The sequence below is a fragment of the Anolis carolinensis genome, chromosome 4, assembly GCF_035594765.1.
Source record: "Anolis carolinensis isolate JA03-04 chromosome 4, rAnoCar3.1.pri, whole genome shotgun sequence".
Lineage (NCBI taxonomy): Eukaryota > Metazoa > Chordata > Lepidosauria > Squamata > Dactyloidae > Anolis > Anolis carolinensis.
In genome coordinates, this window is record NC_085844.1 from 102,899,235 (window position 1) to 102,914,496 (window position 15,262).

General features: G+C 35.9%; 1 protein-coding gene across 2 annotated transcripts in view; it reads right to left on the bottom strand.

Moving 5' to 3' along the window:
* Window positions 1-15,262, bottom strand: part of myo10 (myosin X) — a 258,827-nt gene that overhangs the window by 52,391 nt on the left and 191,174 nt on the right. For both annotated transcript variants that reach the window (XM_008108850.3, XM_016992938.2), the window contains exons 20-25: window positions 7,823-7,947; window positions 7,601-7,715; window positions 4,928-5,034; window positions 2,638-2,850; window positions 2,486-2,525; window positions 542-1,444 (exon numbers count right to left, since the gene is read on the bottom strand). In XM_008108850.3, the coding sequence (XP_008107057.2) occupies window positions 542-1,444; window positions 2,486-2,525; window positions 2,638-2,850; window positions 4,928-5,034; window positions 7,601-7,715; window positions 7,823-7,947 (1,503 nt within the window). The remainder of the gene's footprint in view (window positions 1-541; window positions 1,445-2,485; window positions 2,526-2,637; window positions 2,851-4,927; window positions 5,035-7,600; window positions 7,716-7,822; window positions 7,948-15,262) is intronic.

Here is a 15,262-nt window from a genome sequence, read left to right on the forward strand (position 1 = left end):
TCCTTTTCAATACCACTCAAAGTTTTTAGAGATTATTTGCTGTTTCATACATAGGAAAGTTTGATTTAATCTGTTTTATGTGGGTTCACTGGCACTTAAAGCACACATTAACTACAAAAGTAAGCAAGGGACACTCCTCTCCCCAGACATACTTATGTGCATATGCAAAATTTATGAATCCTGATATGCAAAATTTATGAAGCCTTCGACAACACATTAAATCCTGATGTCAACTTGCACTTGGAATATACTAGCAATTTATGAATCCTGATGTTGTTGCACTTGGAATATACTGGCAACTCTAAAATAATCCCATTACTTTTTGTGCACTTGAAGGTACTGAAAGATTACAAATGATGGGAAGGCTGCCGAACAAATGGAAAAGGAATTATTATAGTATCAAGATCATCAATTAAGGCCATAAATTAAGACAATCCTTCACAAAAATAACCATGCTTCAAAACTTTGGCAACATTAACTTTAACCTAGGACATAGTAATATTAGTCATCCTCAAAATGATAAAGAAAAAGTAATGCTCACAGAAGACTGAGCTCCCTCAGAACTAAATCTGTATGCTCCAGAACTGTTGTATGTTCCCACAGAACAGCGGTAGTCAGGGGACCACTGACTACTGAGAGAGTTAGAAAAGGTCACACTGCTTCCAGAAGTGATAGCACCATCTTCATAGTCATCTTGGTCATAATCGTAGTCTCCATCAGGACAGATTAGGTCTGCAGGATTCTGGGGCCTACAGGATACATTTTCTGGCATGCAATAAGTGGATTCGCCACTTGAGGAGTTGTGGAGACTGATGGAGTCATGGCTAGAAGGAATAAGTGTGGTGTTGCTAGTAGCAGGAATCGTTGGCACTACTGTGTCATTCATGTATGGGTCTTCTTCTGAAGAGTCATCACTTGTCCTGATGCCACTTGTCCTTTGATCAGAGTGGCCATGCTCACTTGGGTTAGGAGAATCCTTGAAAGCATCATCATCAGCTTCGAAGCCCTCATCAACCTCTTCCTCAGGGTATGGCTGGCTGAAGTTAAAATTGGGCTTTTCAGTGCCTGCATTCCCAGTCAGTTCATTTAGTTCTGCACAGAAGCCACTGCCTACAGAAAGCGTCCTCTCAATGTTTCGGACACATTCATCAATTTCATCAAAGTTTAGAGATTCTAAGAACTCCTGTGCTGCTCGACAGGCTTCATCCTCTAGTCGCTTCAGCTCATCGTCTCTGAGTTGCTGCAACCTCTGCAATGAAGCCTCTGTCAATGACAGTTCTTGCTGCTCCTTCATGCGCTGCAGGTCTTCAATCTCTTTTTCCAGTCGCAGGATTTCTTCCACCTGCTTGTTTTCTTTCTGCTTCTCCAGGTCCCGTTTCAACTCTTCCTCTTTTTGGGTTTTCTGAAGAGCTGCCAGTTCCTGCTGCCGTCTCCCTTCCTCTGCCTATATTTGAAATACATAAGATTACTTGTTAAACTACTCTCTGCCATGTTTTTCACTCAGAAAAGCTCATCTTCTCCCTTTGCTCAATGCTTGCAATGAACTGTGTATGGCAAAAAAGTTAAATTGTAGCAAATAGCTTGTATAGAATTTACATACTATATAAAGTATAGCAGTATTGTTAATAATAGTGGTTCACACTGAGACCCTCTATTCCTATAACATGTAGCCCAACATGCCTCGAGTCTTGACATCATTATATGTTGTCCCCTACCATCCAATCAATGGATGCCACTTTTGCAGATGGTGAACCATTACCCAATGACATCAGAAGACCTCAGGGAAAGGGTTGCCGGAGAAATTAATATGACACTGTAATTTCTTTTATAATTTATACTTATGGGCTGATATCCTGTTGAGCTGTTATGAGTGAATAATTAAGTCTTACACATTTGTGAGTCTTCAGTATTCATGTTTATGACTGTGACACTTGTCATGACTGCAAATCCCCATCCCCAATCTATCTTAGCAGGAAGCAACATTTTGAAAAAATGAGGTCTGTTCTGATTGGCATTCAGAAAGGTGATGTTTCCAGCTTGCTCCCCTGATTATCAGAAATAGGACCTCTATGGCAACTACTTGTCCTACTGCAGGTTGCTGACAGGAGGCTGAGGCTGGAAACATTATCCTGATAAGCCTTGATGGCTAGCAGAACAGATCTCTCGGTCAGCAGTCAGTCCTGCTAGCCAATAGGTTAAAGTTTGGATTGGCTAGTCAGGAGACATTAAGTAGGTACATAGTCATAACTACATCTGAGATGTAAGATCTTAAGTATAATTGTTACTTACTTAAAATCTTGAAAAGAAGTAGAGGATTAGAAAAAGCATCAACGTACGATAGATGCAAACAATTTAAAAGGTTTTCTCATGAACCTTTTGTAACTGTTATCTTTGCATCATAGGAGATCCCTCAAAACAAATGTTACACCCATTGAGTTACTCCAACACAAAAGGGAGAGCAGTAAAAAAAGTTCTCACATCTTACCTGCTGAGCAATCCGTTCTGCTTTCTGCTTTTGTCGTTTTCTAAAAAGGACAATTTTAAAAATTACAAATAGTACCAGCAGAAAACGGTGCTATTTTGAATGAAAACTACATTGTTAATCACATATAATCAAATAATGGATCAATTCCATACCTTTCTTCTTCCTCCTTCCTCTTCTTTTCCTCTTCTTGCTGTTGTTTCTGCTCTAGCAGCTGTTTATAAATACGACGTGCAATCTGGCCTCGCAGCTGCTTCTGAAAAGTAGTAGCTGCTTTTTTCAGGAGCAGGTATCGCCTCCTAAAGTATAAAGCTCTGTAGTTCTTCTGTATGACGACTGCATAGTGAAGAACCTTTTTGTAGTGTTTTCTGAAATGGGACAGAAATGTATTTATGTGAAGAAGGCATGATGAACTAGCTATTTGAACTGTCCATCGTACTGGAAAGTATTAAAGATTCCAGGAAGAAAGGAAGAGAGCAATATTAGCTTCCATAACCCACCCACCCCACATGTTACTGATCTCTTAAGAAGACTAAACTCAGACTCTAGAATCTTTGTAAGAAGAATATATATATATATATATATATATATATATATATATATATATGTGTGTGTGTGTGTGTGTGTGTGTGTGTGTGTGTGTGTGTGTGTAGACTAAGGAAATATATTTTCATACTATTGTCTACTAGCATCTATTGTAAACCACCAAGATACTGAGAAACCAGAAAAGGAAGTTGGAAACAGCAGAATACTCCCTTTATGCTTAAGCAAGTTTTTTTCCCTTTAATTAGAGACCTATTGATCAGGATATATAGGTCAGGCTAACATACACATGAAAAGAAATGACCTCACTGCACAAACAGCTATTAAACAGTCATCTATTGACTTGTAGTGGAGTAAACAGATGGGATCTACTATTCAGACTCTAGTACATAATGCATGACAATAAGTAAGCAAAACAATGTCATAATTCAGTCACCTAGTACTTTTGTTCTTTTATTGCTTAGGGGAGCAGGGGAAACCAAACTAAATACCTTGATCTATTGGATCATCTCTTCCTTCTGCCACTGCAAATACATTAAAGCTACAATTCTCCAAATCTCCAAATAGATTACCAGCAAATAAGTTATTTACATATAACAATCAAACTATTCAGATAGCATAACTCAGAAAGATAACTAAGTTGCTTAGATAATATTTCATAAATGCACTACAATGCTGGCTCTTCTCCAGAAGCTTTGTAATGTGCTGACCCAGTTATTATTCTTAATGATGTGGAAAATCTCAGTGTCAGTACTGACTCCTTTTTTATTACAGAAATACATCATGAACAATTATATACAGTTGCATGGAAACACCATAGTATATAACTCTTGTATGTGTGTGTGCACTTTTAAGTTACCTAGTGACTTATGGTAACCCCACTAAATTCATACAATTTTCTTAGACAAGGATCATTTGGAGATAATTTTGCCAGTTCCTTTCTCTTAAATATATTATACTGCACCTGGTATTCCCTGGTGGTGTCACATGCAAGGACTGACTAGAATTGACCCTACTTCAAATTTAGACAGTATCTGGTGTTTTTAGGGTACAGACATCTCAATAATTTAAAATTGTCTTATATTCCAGGGAAAATGGCATAAATAATTTCATAATGTGCAAAAATATATTTTGAATTGCAAGAAAGAGAGATACTCCACCCTTTACTGTTACAAATTGTTGGAGCAATAATACTGTGCCCCAGCAATGCCTTGGAATACGGATTCTGCCACTGTTAAGTCCTTTCTAGTAAGTGACACCAACTTCTATTTCATTTATTTTTTCATGTTAATTAATTACCTAAAAATTGATTCTCTAGGCACTGTATCATCCATATATAAATATATGGCAATAATACCACACATTACAATAAATCAGTTAAAATGCACCAGTGCACTGTAATAAACAGGGATTGTAGATGTTAAAACTACCAATTAGGCATAAGAGCTAAAAAAACAACAAAAACAAACAACAACAGCCATCAACAAAAACATATCACACGAGCTAAAATATTAGATCGCGAATTACCAGAAGCAAAACCAAAACTTTGCTATTTCAAATACTTAGTAGATGCTGTATCTGGCTGATTCATGTAGCACTTCAGCTCACTGACTAGGAAAAGATTGGGCCTCAAAAATAGATTTGTGTGTTAGAAGAGGAAGATTAATTCTATTTCACAATGAGACAGTGGTTTCTTTAGAAAGGACATACAGTTTAGCAGTCCAGTTAGACTAATATCTCATAGGCAACAGATGTAGCTTTCATTGCAATTAAAAACATAAGAAGCTCCATTTGATTCTACTGTTAATCTTGAGATCCTGCCTGTTGTGGGCTTGAGGTCTCTTGTTAGTCAGTGCTCAGAGTCTACTTGTCTGATAGTAAAGGCAGTTTCTAGTAACATACCGTGCCATATAGCCCAAAACATGCGCTCGGATTATCATGGCTGCTTTGTCAACCTCTATCTCTCGTTGTTTTTCCAACTGGTGCTCCAAGGATTCACGAAGAAACACCTTGAAAGAAATTCAAGCAAAGTGTTTTTTTAAAAAAATATGAAACTTATATTTATTAAAATTATTTTGGGAGAATTGAGCATGAATTGATGAACTTTATTGAATAAAGTAGAGGTGATCTATTCTTCCTTCTGGGGAAAAATTATTTTGGGAGAAAAGTGAGAAAAATCAGCGAATTAAGTCTCTTTGTCCACTAGAGCGCTATCAAGATTTTTTCCCAACCTACTCTAGGCTTGGGTAGTTAATCAAGATTTTAAATCTTATGCCTCTGGATGATCAATCTGATGTGTAAAGGCTATATTAATGCTAAGTTATGAAAGAAAAGGTCCACATATTTAGCAAAAAAATAAAGTTTGGGAGCAAAGCCTAAGTTCATTATTAACCTGCATTATGAAGAAATGTTAGCATAGTCTAAGACCCTATGAATGTAAAAGAGGTGTATCGATTAAATGGTTGCGGCTTGTTCATGACAGATAGACCACACACCCTGTGACAAAATATCTTAACCAACTCTCTTATTTATAATTCTATTTAAAATTCTTTATTTAATTCTATTTTAATTATCTGGAGAATGTTTTATTCCCATTTCAATAACAAAGTATTTGAACAACAAGAAAATTAACTATGTAAACAGAGAAGATGTGTAACTTATTATCCCAAGGTATATGAGGACAACTACTAGACAATATAATTCTTTATTGGTTGTACATTAATTTATACTTCCTTGATGAAATGGAAAGCAACTTATAAGTGAACAGTATTTAAGCAATATGATGGAATACCTAAGCTTTGGTAACACCAGTTGATAATAAAATGTACATGTACAATAGTTTTTATGGATCAAATGAGAAATTGCATACCTATGTCAGAAAATGTGACATTTTGATTGGCTGTCAGATACACCATACCTACATTTTTCACCTCAGGGAATACATTTAAGGAAGAAAGTCAGCAAAAGTACTCTGTTGTGCACAACTATTGCATTCCTCCAAGTTTGGACGAAGACATTTCTATGGCAACATAGTTGCAAAAGACAATTCGGAAATAAGTTGCAAGGACACATAAGTTAGTGACTAAATCGTATGTATGGACATTTGTCAAGTAACTTCATGCATCCTCACTGGTTTATATGGTTGCTCTTTGTTGCTATGTTATAAAATATGGGGGGTGGGGAGGTTGCCACATGCACAGATTACACTATATAATACAATTTTTGTTCCTGGGTTATAATTGGTTCTATCATTAAAACACGGAAAAAGCTTATTAAACTGCAAAAACTTTGTTTTTGCGGGACATCCTGCAGCACATTTTAATAGTTTTTCAATGAATATCTCAGAGTCTCAACCAATTCAACATAGTTTGTGGCAGACATAAAAATAAAGTTTCTGGAGTATAACAACTATATTCAAGGAAAGTACCGCACAATTAAACAGGAAATAATAATAATAATAATAATAATAATAATAATAATAATTTATTTATATACCACCCTATCTCCCAGAAGGGACTCAGGGCGGTTTACAACAAAGATACAGACATACAATACACAACAATATAAAAACACATTATTACACAAAAATAAAATTTACATTAGCAATTAGTAGCAAATAACAGTCAGTAAAATCACAGCAGCTTCCAATTGGGTCAGTTGGATAATAAAGAGTGATTAAGGAAAAGCCTATTAAACATCAAATTAGGTTATGATTTTACAAATTAAGCACCAAAACATTATGTTATACAACAAATTTGACAGAAAATGTAGTTCAATACACAGTAATGCTATGTAGTAATTACTGTATTTACAAATTTAGCACCAAAATATCACTATGTATTGAAAACATTGACTACAAAAATGCGTTGGATAATCCAGAATGTTGGATAAGCGAGTGTTGGATAAGTGAGACTCTACTGTACTAGGTTTTGAGCTCCAAATAACACTTGCAAATCAGGAACAGAAAATGTTTCAAATTTTGTCTCATAGTGTTATTGTAACATACACCATGTGGGCTGCCTTTGGAAACTGTTTAAAAGTTGTTGCATATTTTTTAACTTTCTACAAATTATTTTTAGTTATACAATATTTTTAAATTGCTTGCAAGCCATCCTGGATCTTGCACAAGGAGAAAGGTAGAATGTGAAACCAACAAACAAATTAATTAAATAAATGACCATTGGTTGAACAGAAAAGTTTTCTTATTGGGCACAAATAATAGCTGACATGGTTGCCATTGATCTGATATCTTCAAATATCATGTGGACATGACTATTTTACATCAACACCCTGACTAGCCAGACTTTCCTTAGTTTACCATTTTGTTTCTTTTGTTTGGAATGGCAACATTTATAGCCAGTCAATTTAGAATGTGCTTTCAATATGTAGGACAGAATTGAAAATAAAAATAAATAATGAAAATATAACTATACCAACTCCTAATATTCTTTTCAATTGGAAATCTAAGCAGAATCACTTGGAAAAGTTCAGCGCTTAATACACAAATGGCACTGCTGCTTGAGTGTGCTTTAAAAGCTGCCCCAGTTTTACATTAACAATTAATTTTTATCTTACCTTAGATTTTCCAAGCTGCCATTCAGTGTTTGTGCTATCATATAGCTGAAGAAGGGTGGTACACTTTCCTTTCAAATCTTCTGGGAGAGTCAAATTCCTCATCAGGACTTTGTATCTGTAAAAATAAACAAACAAAAATGTGTTTTCTTTCTCTTTTTTAAAAAAAGAATGCTTCACTTGGGATGCTGACTTTTGTTATCTTTTCTTCAATAGAAAGTTTACCTTTTATAAAAATCTTGAAATGGCCTCCGCACTGGAAATCCAGCTCTTCGGATACGCACTGTCTCTAGCATACCAGAGTAACGCAGCTGGTTCAGCACCACATTCTGATCAAACTGGTCAGGCATCTAAAAAGCAAACGTGTACAGTCTGAAACATGTACTAGTGAACTAATACATCTGAATTTGCATAGGTGTGATTTAGGGAGAGCCATAAATTCATAATTCAAAAGCATATGAGCTTGGCTGTATTAGTCTTAAATACAGACTAATTTTCATTTTATATTACTTCTTATTTACAGATCCATATTCAAAATATATACCTCTTGCATGAAAAAGGATTTACATATGTATAACCACTTACGTTCCAATCTCAAACCTGCAGAGTTGGAATGTTTTAAACTCAGCTTCCAAGTAGTTTAAATGGGATGGAGGCACATGATGCCCATCAAACGTGACAAGTGAACTACAAGTGAATATATTCTTGGGTATGTCTTCATAAATTCAAAATATAAAAGGAAGTATAAAATAAGATAAAATATAGTCTACAGACTATTAAATGTTTCTAAGAGATTTCAGAATAGATTTGTAGCTGGGTTTTGTGCCTTTAATATTAGGAAGAGATACAGAAATGTAAAATGTGGAATTCTCTGAGGCATGGAGAACGTTGGTAAGAAAAATACCATTTATGTTTCATTGTTGTTAAAAAAAAGCAGATGCAGGACCAACTCAGAAAGCTGGCAAATCAGCTTCCAAGTGTAATAAGTCAAAGAGACAACAACCAGAAGCAAGGATATAATGTAATGATCTCTCAAAGTAAATTGTAAGCCTTACGAAAAATAAAATGCCTTGATTAGTATTCCCTGACAGTAATCAAACACTACTTTAGAGGCAAATGCCACTGACACAAACTATGGGTTTAATTTCCTTAAGAATAGCTGCAAATTGGCTTATTTAAAGAAATATGTTTTTCATCTATTCTTTTTTAAAAGGTTGTACAGTGAACTCTGTAGTAGCAAATTTGTTGCTAAACCTCTGAAAATCGTAATCTGAAAACTAGCATTAAATACTGTTTATTATAATTAAATTCAGTGCTTTGAAAATATAAATAGGTTCATTTCTCTAAATACCTTTAAAAGCACTAGATCCCATTTGATACTGGAAGCTAAGCAGCCCTGATTAGTAGTTGGATGGGAACCCCAGGTGCTGTAGGCTATATTTCAGAGGAAAGAACTTGCAAAACCACTTCAGTATTCTCCACTCACCCAAAAATTATATGAAATTCAAGGGGTTGACGTAAGTCAACAGGTGACTTGAAGTCACATATACACCCAAATGGCTTCACATGAGTGATGGGAAGAAAGAGAGAGGAAAGAAATGCCTTACAACCTATGTTCAGTGTTACTGTTCCTGAAGAGAAAAGCAAGGATTGTACTATTATAAGTGTCCTCTTCAGCTCCACATTAAAACACAAATTTGAGGAAATCCGGCTACTCTAATGTTTGACCCAACGATAATAAGAACCAATTATTTTCCATAGCATTTTCTGAAAGTTTGGTGACAGATCAGTACTATACTAACTCAGAAAGCAAGTCAACTGTTCACACACATGTATATATAAGGCATATAAAAGGCTTTTTACAAGAGTTTAGGTTGGAGTGTGAGTTGAGCAGCAGACCTAGCACTGTAAACTCTGTCTAAAACAAAGCTATACTTCATGAAATCAGCTTCAGCGTCTCCAATAAATGCCATGTGGTAACCTGATGTCAAGTTATACATACCTACCTTTCACCATGGGAGCTGAGCTTTTAGTCCAAATGAACATATTCATCTGTTCTATCTCATAAAAATGTCCACGTGCAGTAATAAAACATTCTCGCAGTAATAAAATGTTCTTGACACACAACAAAGGCTTTCTGTGATCAGGATGAAGATGCAAAACTGTTCAAAACACCTTGTATAGCCATATTCTGAAATAAGCCAGCTTCAAAAATAATAATACAGGACACCTCTCTGAAAAAGCATTCTTTTTTCATTTTACTATCATCTTTTCACTGTACACGATTTGCCATAAAATCTACAAATAAAAATATATGGAAGTAGTATTTCTGCAAGAACTGATTGAAATTCCTCAGGTACACTTCTTTCCCTAGAAATTATTTCATGACAGCACAATTCGAACATACTGCATTACATTGCATTCTCTGCCATTGATGTACGCGGAGGAAGGGAGTAAGGAGGTACGGAGCTATGACACCATAGTCATGTCTGTCTATCAGGGACAAAGGCAGTTTTACAGAAGGACAGCAAAATGCTCACATTCAGATTTGAAACAGAACAAAACAGATTTTGGAAACCTCACTATAATTTCCAAAGGGGGGGGGGCGTAAGAAGCTGTATGGTACAAGTTTCACTTCAATACTTTCCAATACACATTTCCCTCAAAACAATATACTTCAAGAATTAAAGGACTCAACTCCAAGAATACCAAAAAGCTACGTTAGCACTCACCATTTTACAGGCACATTTCAGAGTCCTCTTTAGTGCTGGAAGCCAAAATCCATAAGGAAAGCAACTGCCACACTGACCTTTTTCTCTGCCTGACTAAAGACACTGAACAATAATGAACACTATCCCTGGTGCTTTAAAAAGTTCTCTGTTGCTATGGCAACCCCTCCCTTTCTGAGGAAAATTAGTGTGGTGTGGCTATGAGATCTGATGGGGGGCTGGACAGAAAAGCATACAAATGAGCAACGCAAGCGCAACAGATTCTTCTGCTCCTTGCTGCAGAGAGGAGACTCTGTACACCTTGGAGAAAGGAACTTATACACCAGAGCTATTTAAATTTTTTAAAATGTCTGGAGCAAGAAATACTAATGATTGTTATTTACTTATTAATACATTGAAACTAGAAAGTCAGAAATTAGAGGCTCAATATTGCATTCTTCAACTGTCTTTCTGAAGTTAGCCGCTGAATCCCACAACATAAGACATAAATATATGAAACATACCTTGTGATTTGTTCCTCATGCACTATCACTTGTCATTAGGAAGATTTATTCCTTCCTGATTGAATTTTTCTCCTGCCGCATGACTGCTGGAGCGCCCAATCAATTGTACAATGTAACAGTTATAATCTAATATTGTGTCTTCTAGATGGGTTTCATTCACAGATAAGTCTCAGCATCTGAGGTTGGGCCGCTTTTTTCCAAGTCTGGCTGGGTAGTGTGTGTGTGAGTGTTTACTTTTCTGTATCGCAGGGTGACTCAGCCCACTTGCCTGAGTAATCAGGAACTTTCTCCCAACATAGTGTTTTCTTCACCATGCTTTTTATTCAAGGACACAAGTGGTCTGGATTGTGCAAGTTATACTGAAGAGGATGATCCTGAAGAAAGCATGAACCTCAATGGTCTTTTGGTAGTCTTTAAATCTGTATCTGAGGTTGTATCATGACTAAGAAACTAGGCTACAAATCAGAGTGTCTTCAGCTCAAATCCATGTAGGCTATTCCCTTTTTATAATAAGGGAGAGAACTGTACCCATTCAAACTTTCAGGGTGGTTCTAAGTAATGCAAAGAATTTTGAAGACTTTCCAATATTGGTTTAGAGAGCAAGGACTAACCATGGCTAACTGATCTGAGTGTCATAGCAAATCATGATTGTGAGAAGCTACTATGATAAAATCAAACCAAAATGGAGGAAGATACACATAAGCCACTACTTCTCATTATTTTCACCATAATCACAAATCTCTCTACAGCCTTAATCTTAATTCAGTCCTGAGTAGATCAGACCTAGACAGCTAGTAGTTTGAGTATTGGTCTAAGACTCAGAAGATCAGAGTTTATATCACCACTCAACCATAGAGATCTATTAGGTGACCTTGGGTAAGCAAAGCTCTGCCAGCCTTAAAGGAAGGCAATGGCTTACCTCCATTGAATAGATCTATTATTGTTCGTGTTAACTGTTGCCAAGTCAACTTTGACTTATGGCAACCCTATGAATAAGGGGCTCCACGTCATCCTATCATCAACCATCCTGTTCAGGTCTTGCAGATTCATTACTGGGTCTATCCAGCTGTAATGTGCTCTTCCACTTTTCCTACTGCCTTCTACCTTACCAAGCACTATTGTCTTTTCTAATGAGTCATGTCTTCTCAGGATATAACAACAACAACAACAATAATTTACTACAGTCTCTCTTTAGTCATCTTGGGTTCTAGGACGAGTTCTGACTTGATCCGCTCTCTGACCAATTTATTTGTCCTTTTAGCAGTCCATGGTATCTGTATTCACCAGCACCACATTTCACAACTGCTGCTGCTCTGCTCCACTCAAGTGCCCAAAATGTCAGGAAGCATTTTCAGCACTCACTTGTTGATAAGTTGAACCAGGTTTTGGGGTCAATTTTTGTCACAATTATTTCAATGTATGCATGAGTATATATAGTATACTGATAAGCAAAAGGAAGGAGTACGGTGTATTACAGGTGTATTTGCCCCTTTGACTTTTCTGTATTTTGTTTTGTTATAATTTGGAGTGGAAATTGAGTTGGTTGACACTGTTACCACTTGATATACCCAAGATACTCAGTGCAGTATGTTTTCAATTGAGGCAGGAAGTTGAAGGAAACAACTTTTCAGGTTGTAATGCAAATAAAATGTGAAAATGTGAAAACAGTGTATACACTTCTGCAAGGTGGTGTACTTGTATCTTCCCTCAATAATTTCTTAAATGCTTGAAAACAAAATCTGAAATAAGCTGATTACTGGAGTCGGTGATAAGCTTAGTCTTGACACTGTCCCCATTCAAAACAAAACATTCAGAAACAATTGTCAACAAAGTAGAAATTAGGTAAGTGCACACTTGATGCAGCTTTAGACAATAAAAATCCGATACAATCAGAGCTGTGTAATTTCCAACTTAATTTTTGTAACTGGAAATTTGCTAGAAGGTGTTGTAGCTCAAGGCTTCAAGTGCTTAGGAGCTTATGTGCTTGAGACCATAAAGCTCTTAAGCTGATAGATATCTGGTCTGAGGTTCCTTGAGCCAGATGAAGTGTAAAGTTGGTGTCAAAACATGAATTACTGGGCAAAACTTCCGAAGGCAGACATAGTGACACTCCATCCCAACCCCAAATTCTTTTCTTCTGTTTATTTATAGAGAGCCAGAGTGATGTAATGGTCTGAGTATTGGACTATGACTTTGGAAAACAGGGTTCAAATCCCCATTTAGCCTTGGAAATCCACTGGGTGATCTTAGGAAAGACACTCTCCGCATCAGAAGAAAGCAAAGGCAAAACCTTTTCTACCAAGAAAACTGTGTCTGGAGTGCCTTAGGAGTCATCATAGGACAGAAACAACTTCAAGGCATGCAACAGGTTTATTTATATTCTTCCTCAGCCTAAGCTAGAGGAAGCATACAACAAACATATGTATATTTTTTTAAATATCAAGAATTATTACCTTGAATAAATTGATCAAATATACAGCATATAAACTCAAAGGAAGGAATTTACTGAAACTAATTTATTAACTGAGAGGCCGTGGTAGCACAGTAAGTTAAACTGCTAAGCTGCAGAACTTGCCGACCAGATGACTGGCAGTTCAAATCCGTGGGATAGGGTGAGCTCCTGTTGCTAGCCCCAGTTTCTGTCAACCTAGCTGTTCAAAAAGAAGCAAACAATAGCAGTTCTTACAAGTTTGTTCTGAATTCCAGCATAATTTAGTTCATCGCTAAAAATATGTATTTATTGGAGTGATTAACAGCACTTAATCGCTCAATTGATAAGAACAACATTTTAGTTTTCAGTTTAGTTTTCTAAAATGAGAGTGAGCTTGTGGATCTCAAGAGATAATGAGCTACTGGTTCACTTTTATTTTAAGTAACTGAGGAAATTAAAAATCAAAATATTTTGCCTATTAAATGAACATTTGAATTTCTGTTTATTAATTGTTTCTATGTGTGTGTGTGATTGCAACATTATGTGCACTGTATGCACAAAAGTATTAGGATATTTAGAAGAAATGGCGGTGGTGATGAATAATCTTTCATTTAAACTAATAAAAAGTGATGAGAACTGTGAAAACAATTGACAGAATTAAGAAAAAACAAAGGTTTAACACACATTAAGAAAAAACTAGAGTCTAGAAAAAATATACCAGCATAAAAATGTTGAGGAAAAATGGCATTATTTTGAAATGTTATGCTTCCCAGGTATAATTCTATAGTGTATATATTCCAGTTGAAATGTAAAGTACTGTATTTCATTTATTCTAACATGCAAACTCCCCCCATATAAACATTTCTAAAAATGGGAAGCATCATAGAATCGCAGGTGCCGATAGATAGATAGATAGATAGATAGATAGATAGATAGATAGATAGAGATATAGGTTTATTTTCTGTTGGTGCTATTGAAATTAGTTTGTGTCTTAGGATTGACACAGCAGGCTACTAACTTCATGCTCAGCATCTAAAGCACATTAATATTGAGATAGAACAATACCAAGAGTTTTAAAAACAAAGAAGAAAATTTAACATTTCTTGTAATGAAAGCATAATGTAAGAATAAGAAGAAAGAGGTTCAATTGACATCAAAGATTGTTTAATGTGGTTAGGAATAATAAAATGAGCTGAAAACAATTAAGAACAATACTCCAAAATAACACAATAAACAATGAAGCATTTCAAAACAGAACTGGGATAGAAATGGCTCAGGAGAAAGAGAAAAAGGACTCAATCCACACTAAGAAGGCCTAAATATGATCTGAAAATGTACTCTTTTCCAGACATTAGGAAACCAACACCAGAGACATAAGTTTTACTTACTTCCAGAAAAAAGTTCAAGAGCTCCAGTAGCATTGTAAAAAGCCTTTATATGAGATCATTCCCCTTACCTTACTTTAAATGTTGGGAGAACAATTAAACAGCTACTTTAAAAAGAACTCAGCAAACTTGCACACATGTGCGTACACACACACAAACACACACAGACACACACACGATTTAGTAATAACTGAAATGAAATCGAAACAATCATGTTGGTACCTTTCTTTTATCTTCCTGTGAATACTGTGCATCACACTCACAGACCAAAAACAATCTGCAAAAGCATTTTGCATTTATGTCATTCAATATTCTCATTGTCATTGTATTGACTTGTGCTTAAACTGAGGGCTTGCCCAAGAGGCTCCAGGGAGTCTTTCACTGAACAAAGATGAAGTAAATTACTGAATCACAATCTTTCTTATTTGCTTATGGCAAATGGAAAATATACAGTACAAATAAGGGACTAATAGGTAGTATGTGGGCTGCTGTGTTCCAAATAATAATCTGGAAGACAATGCAGAATTTAGGAGAGGAAGTATTGAAGGAAGGATTTAAAAATGACCAAACTTTTCAGCTTTCTTAGCATGGATCCATCTGGGTGCTTCTTCACTGAA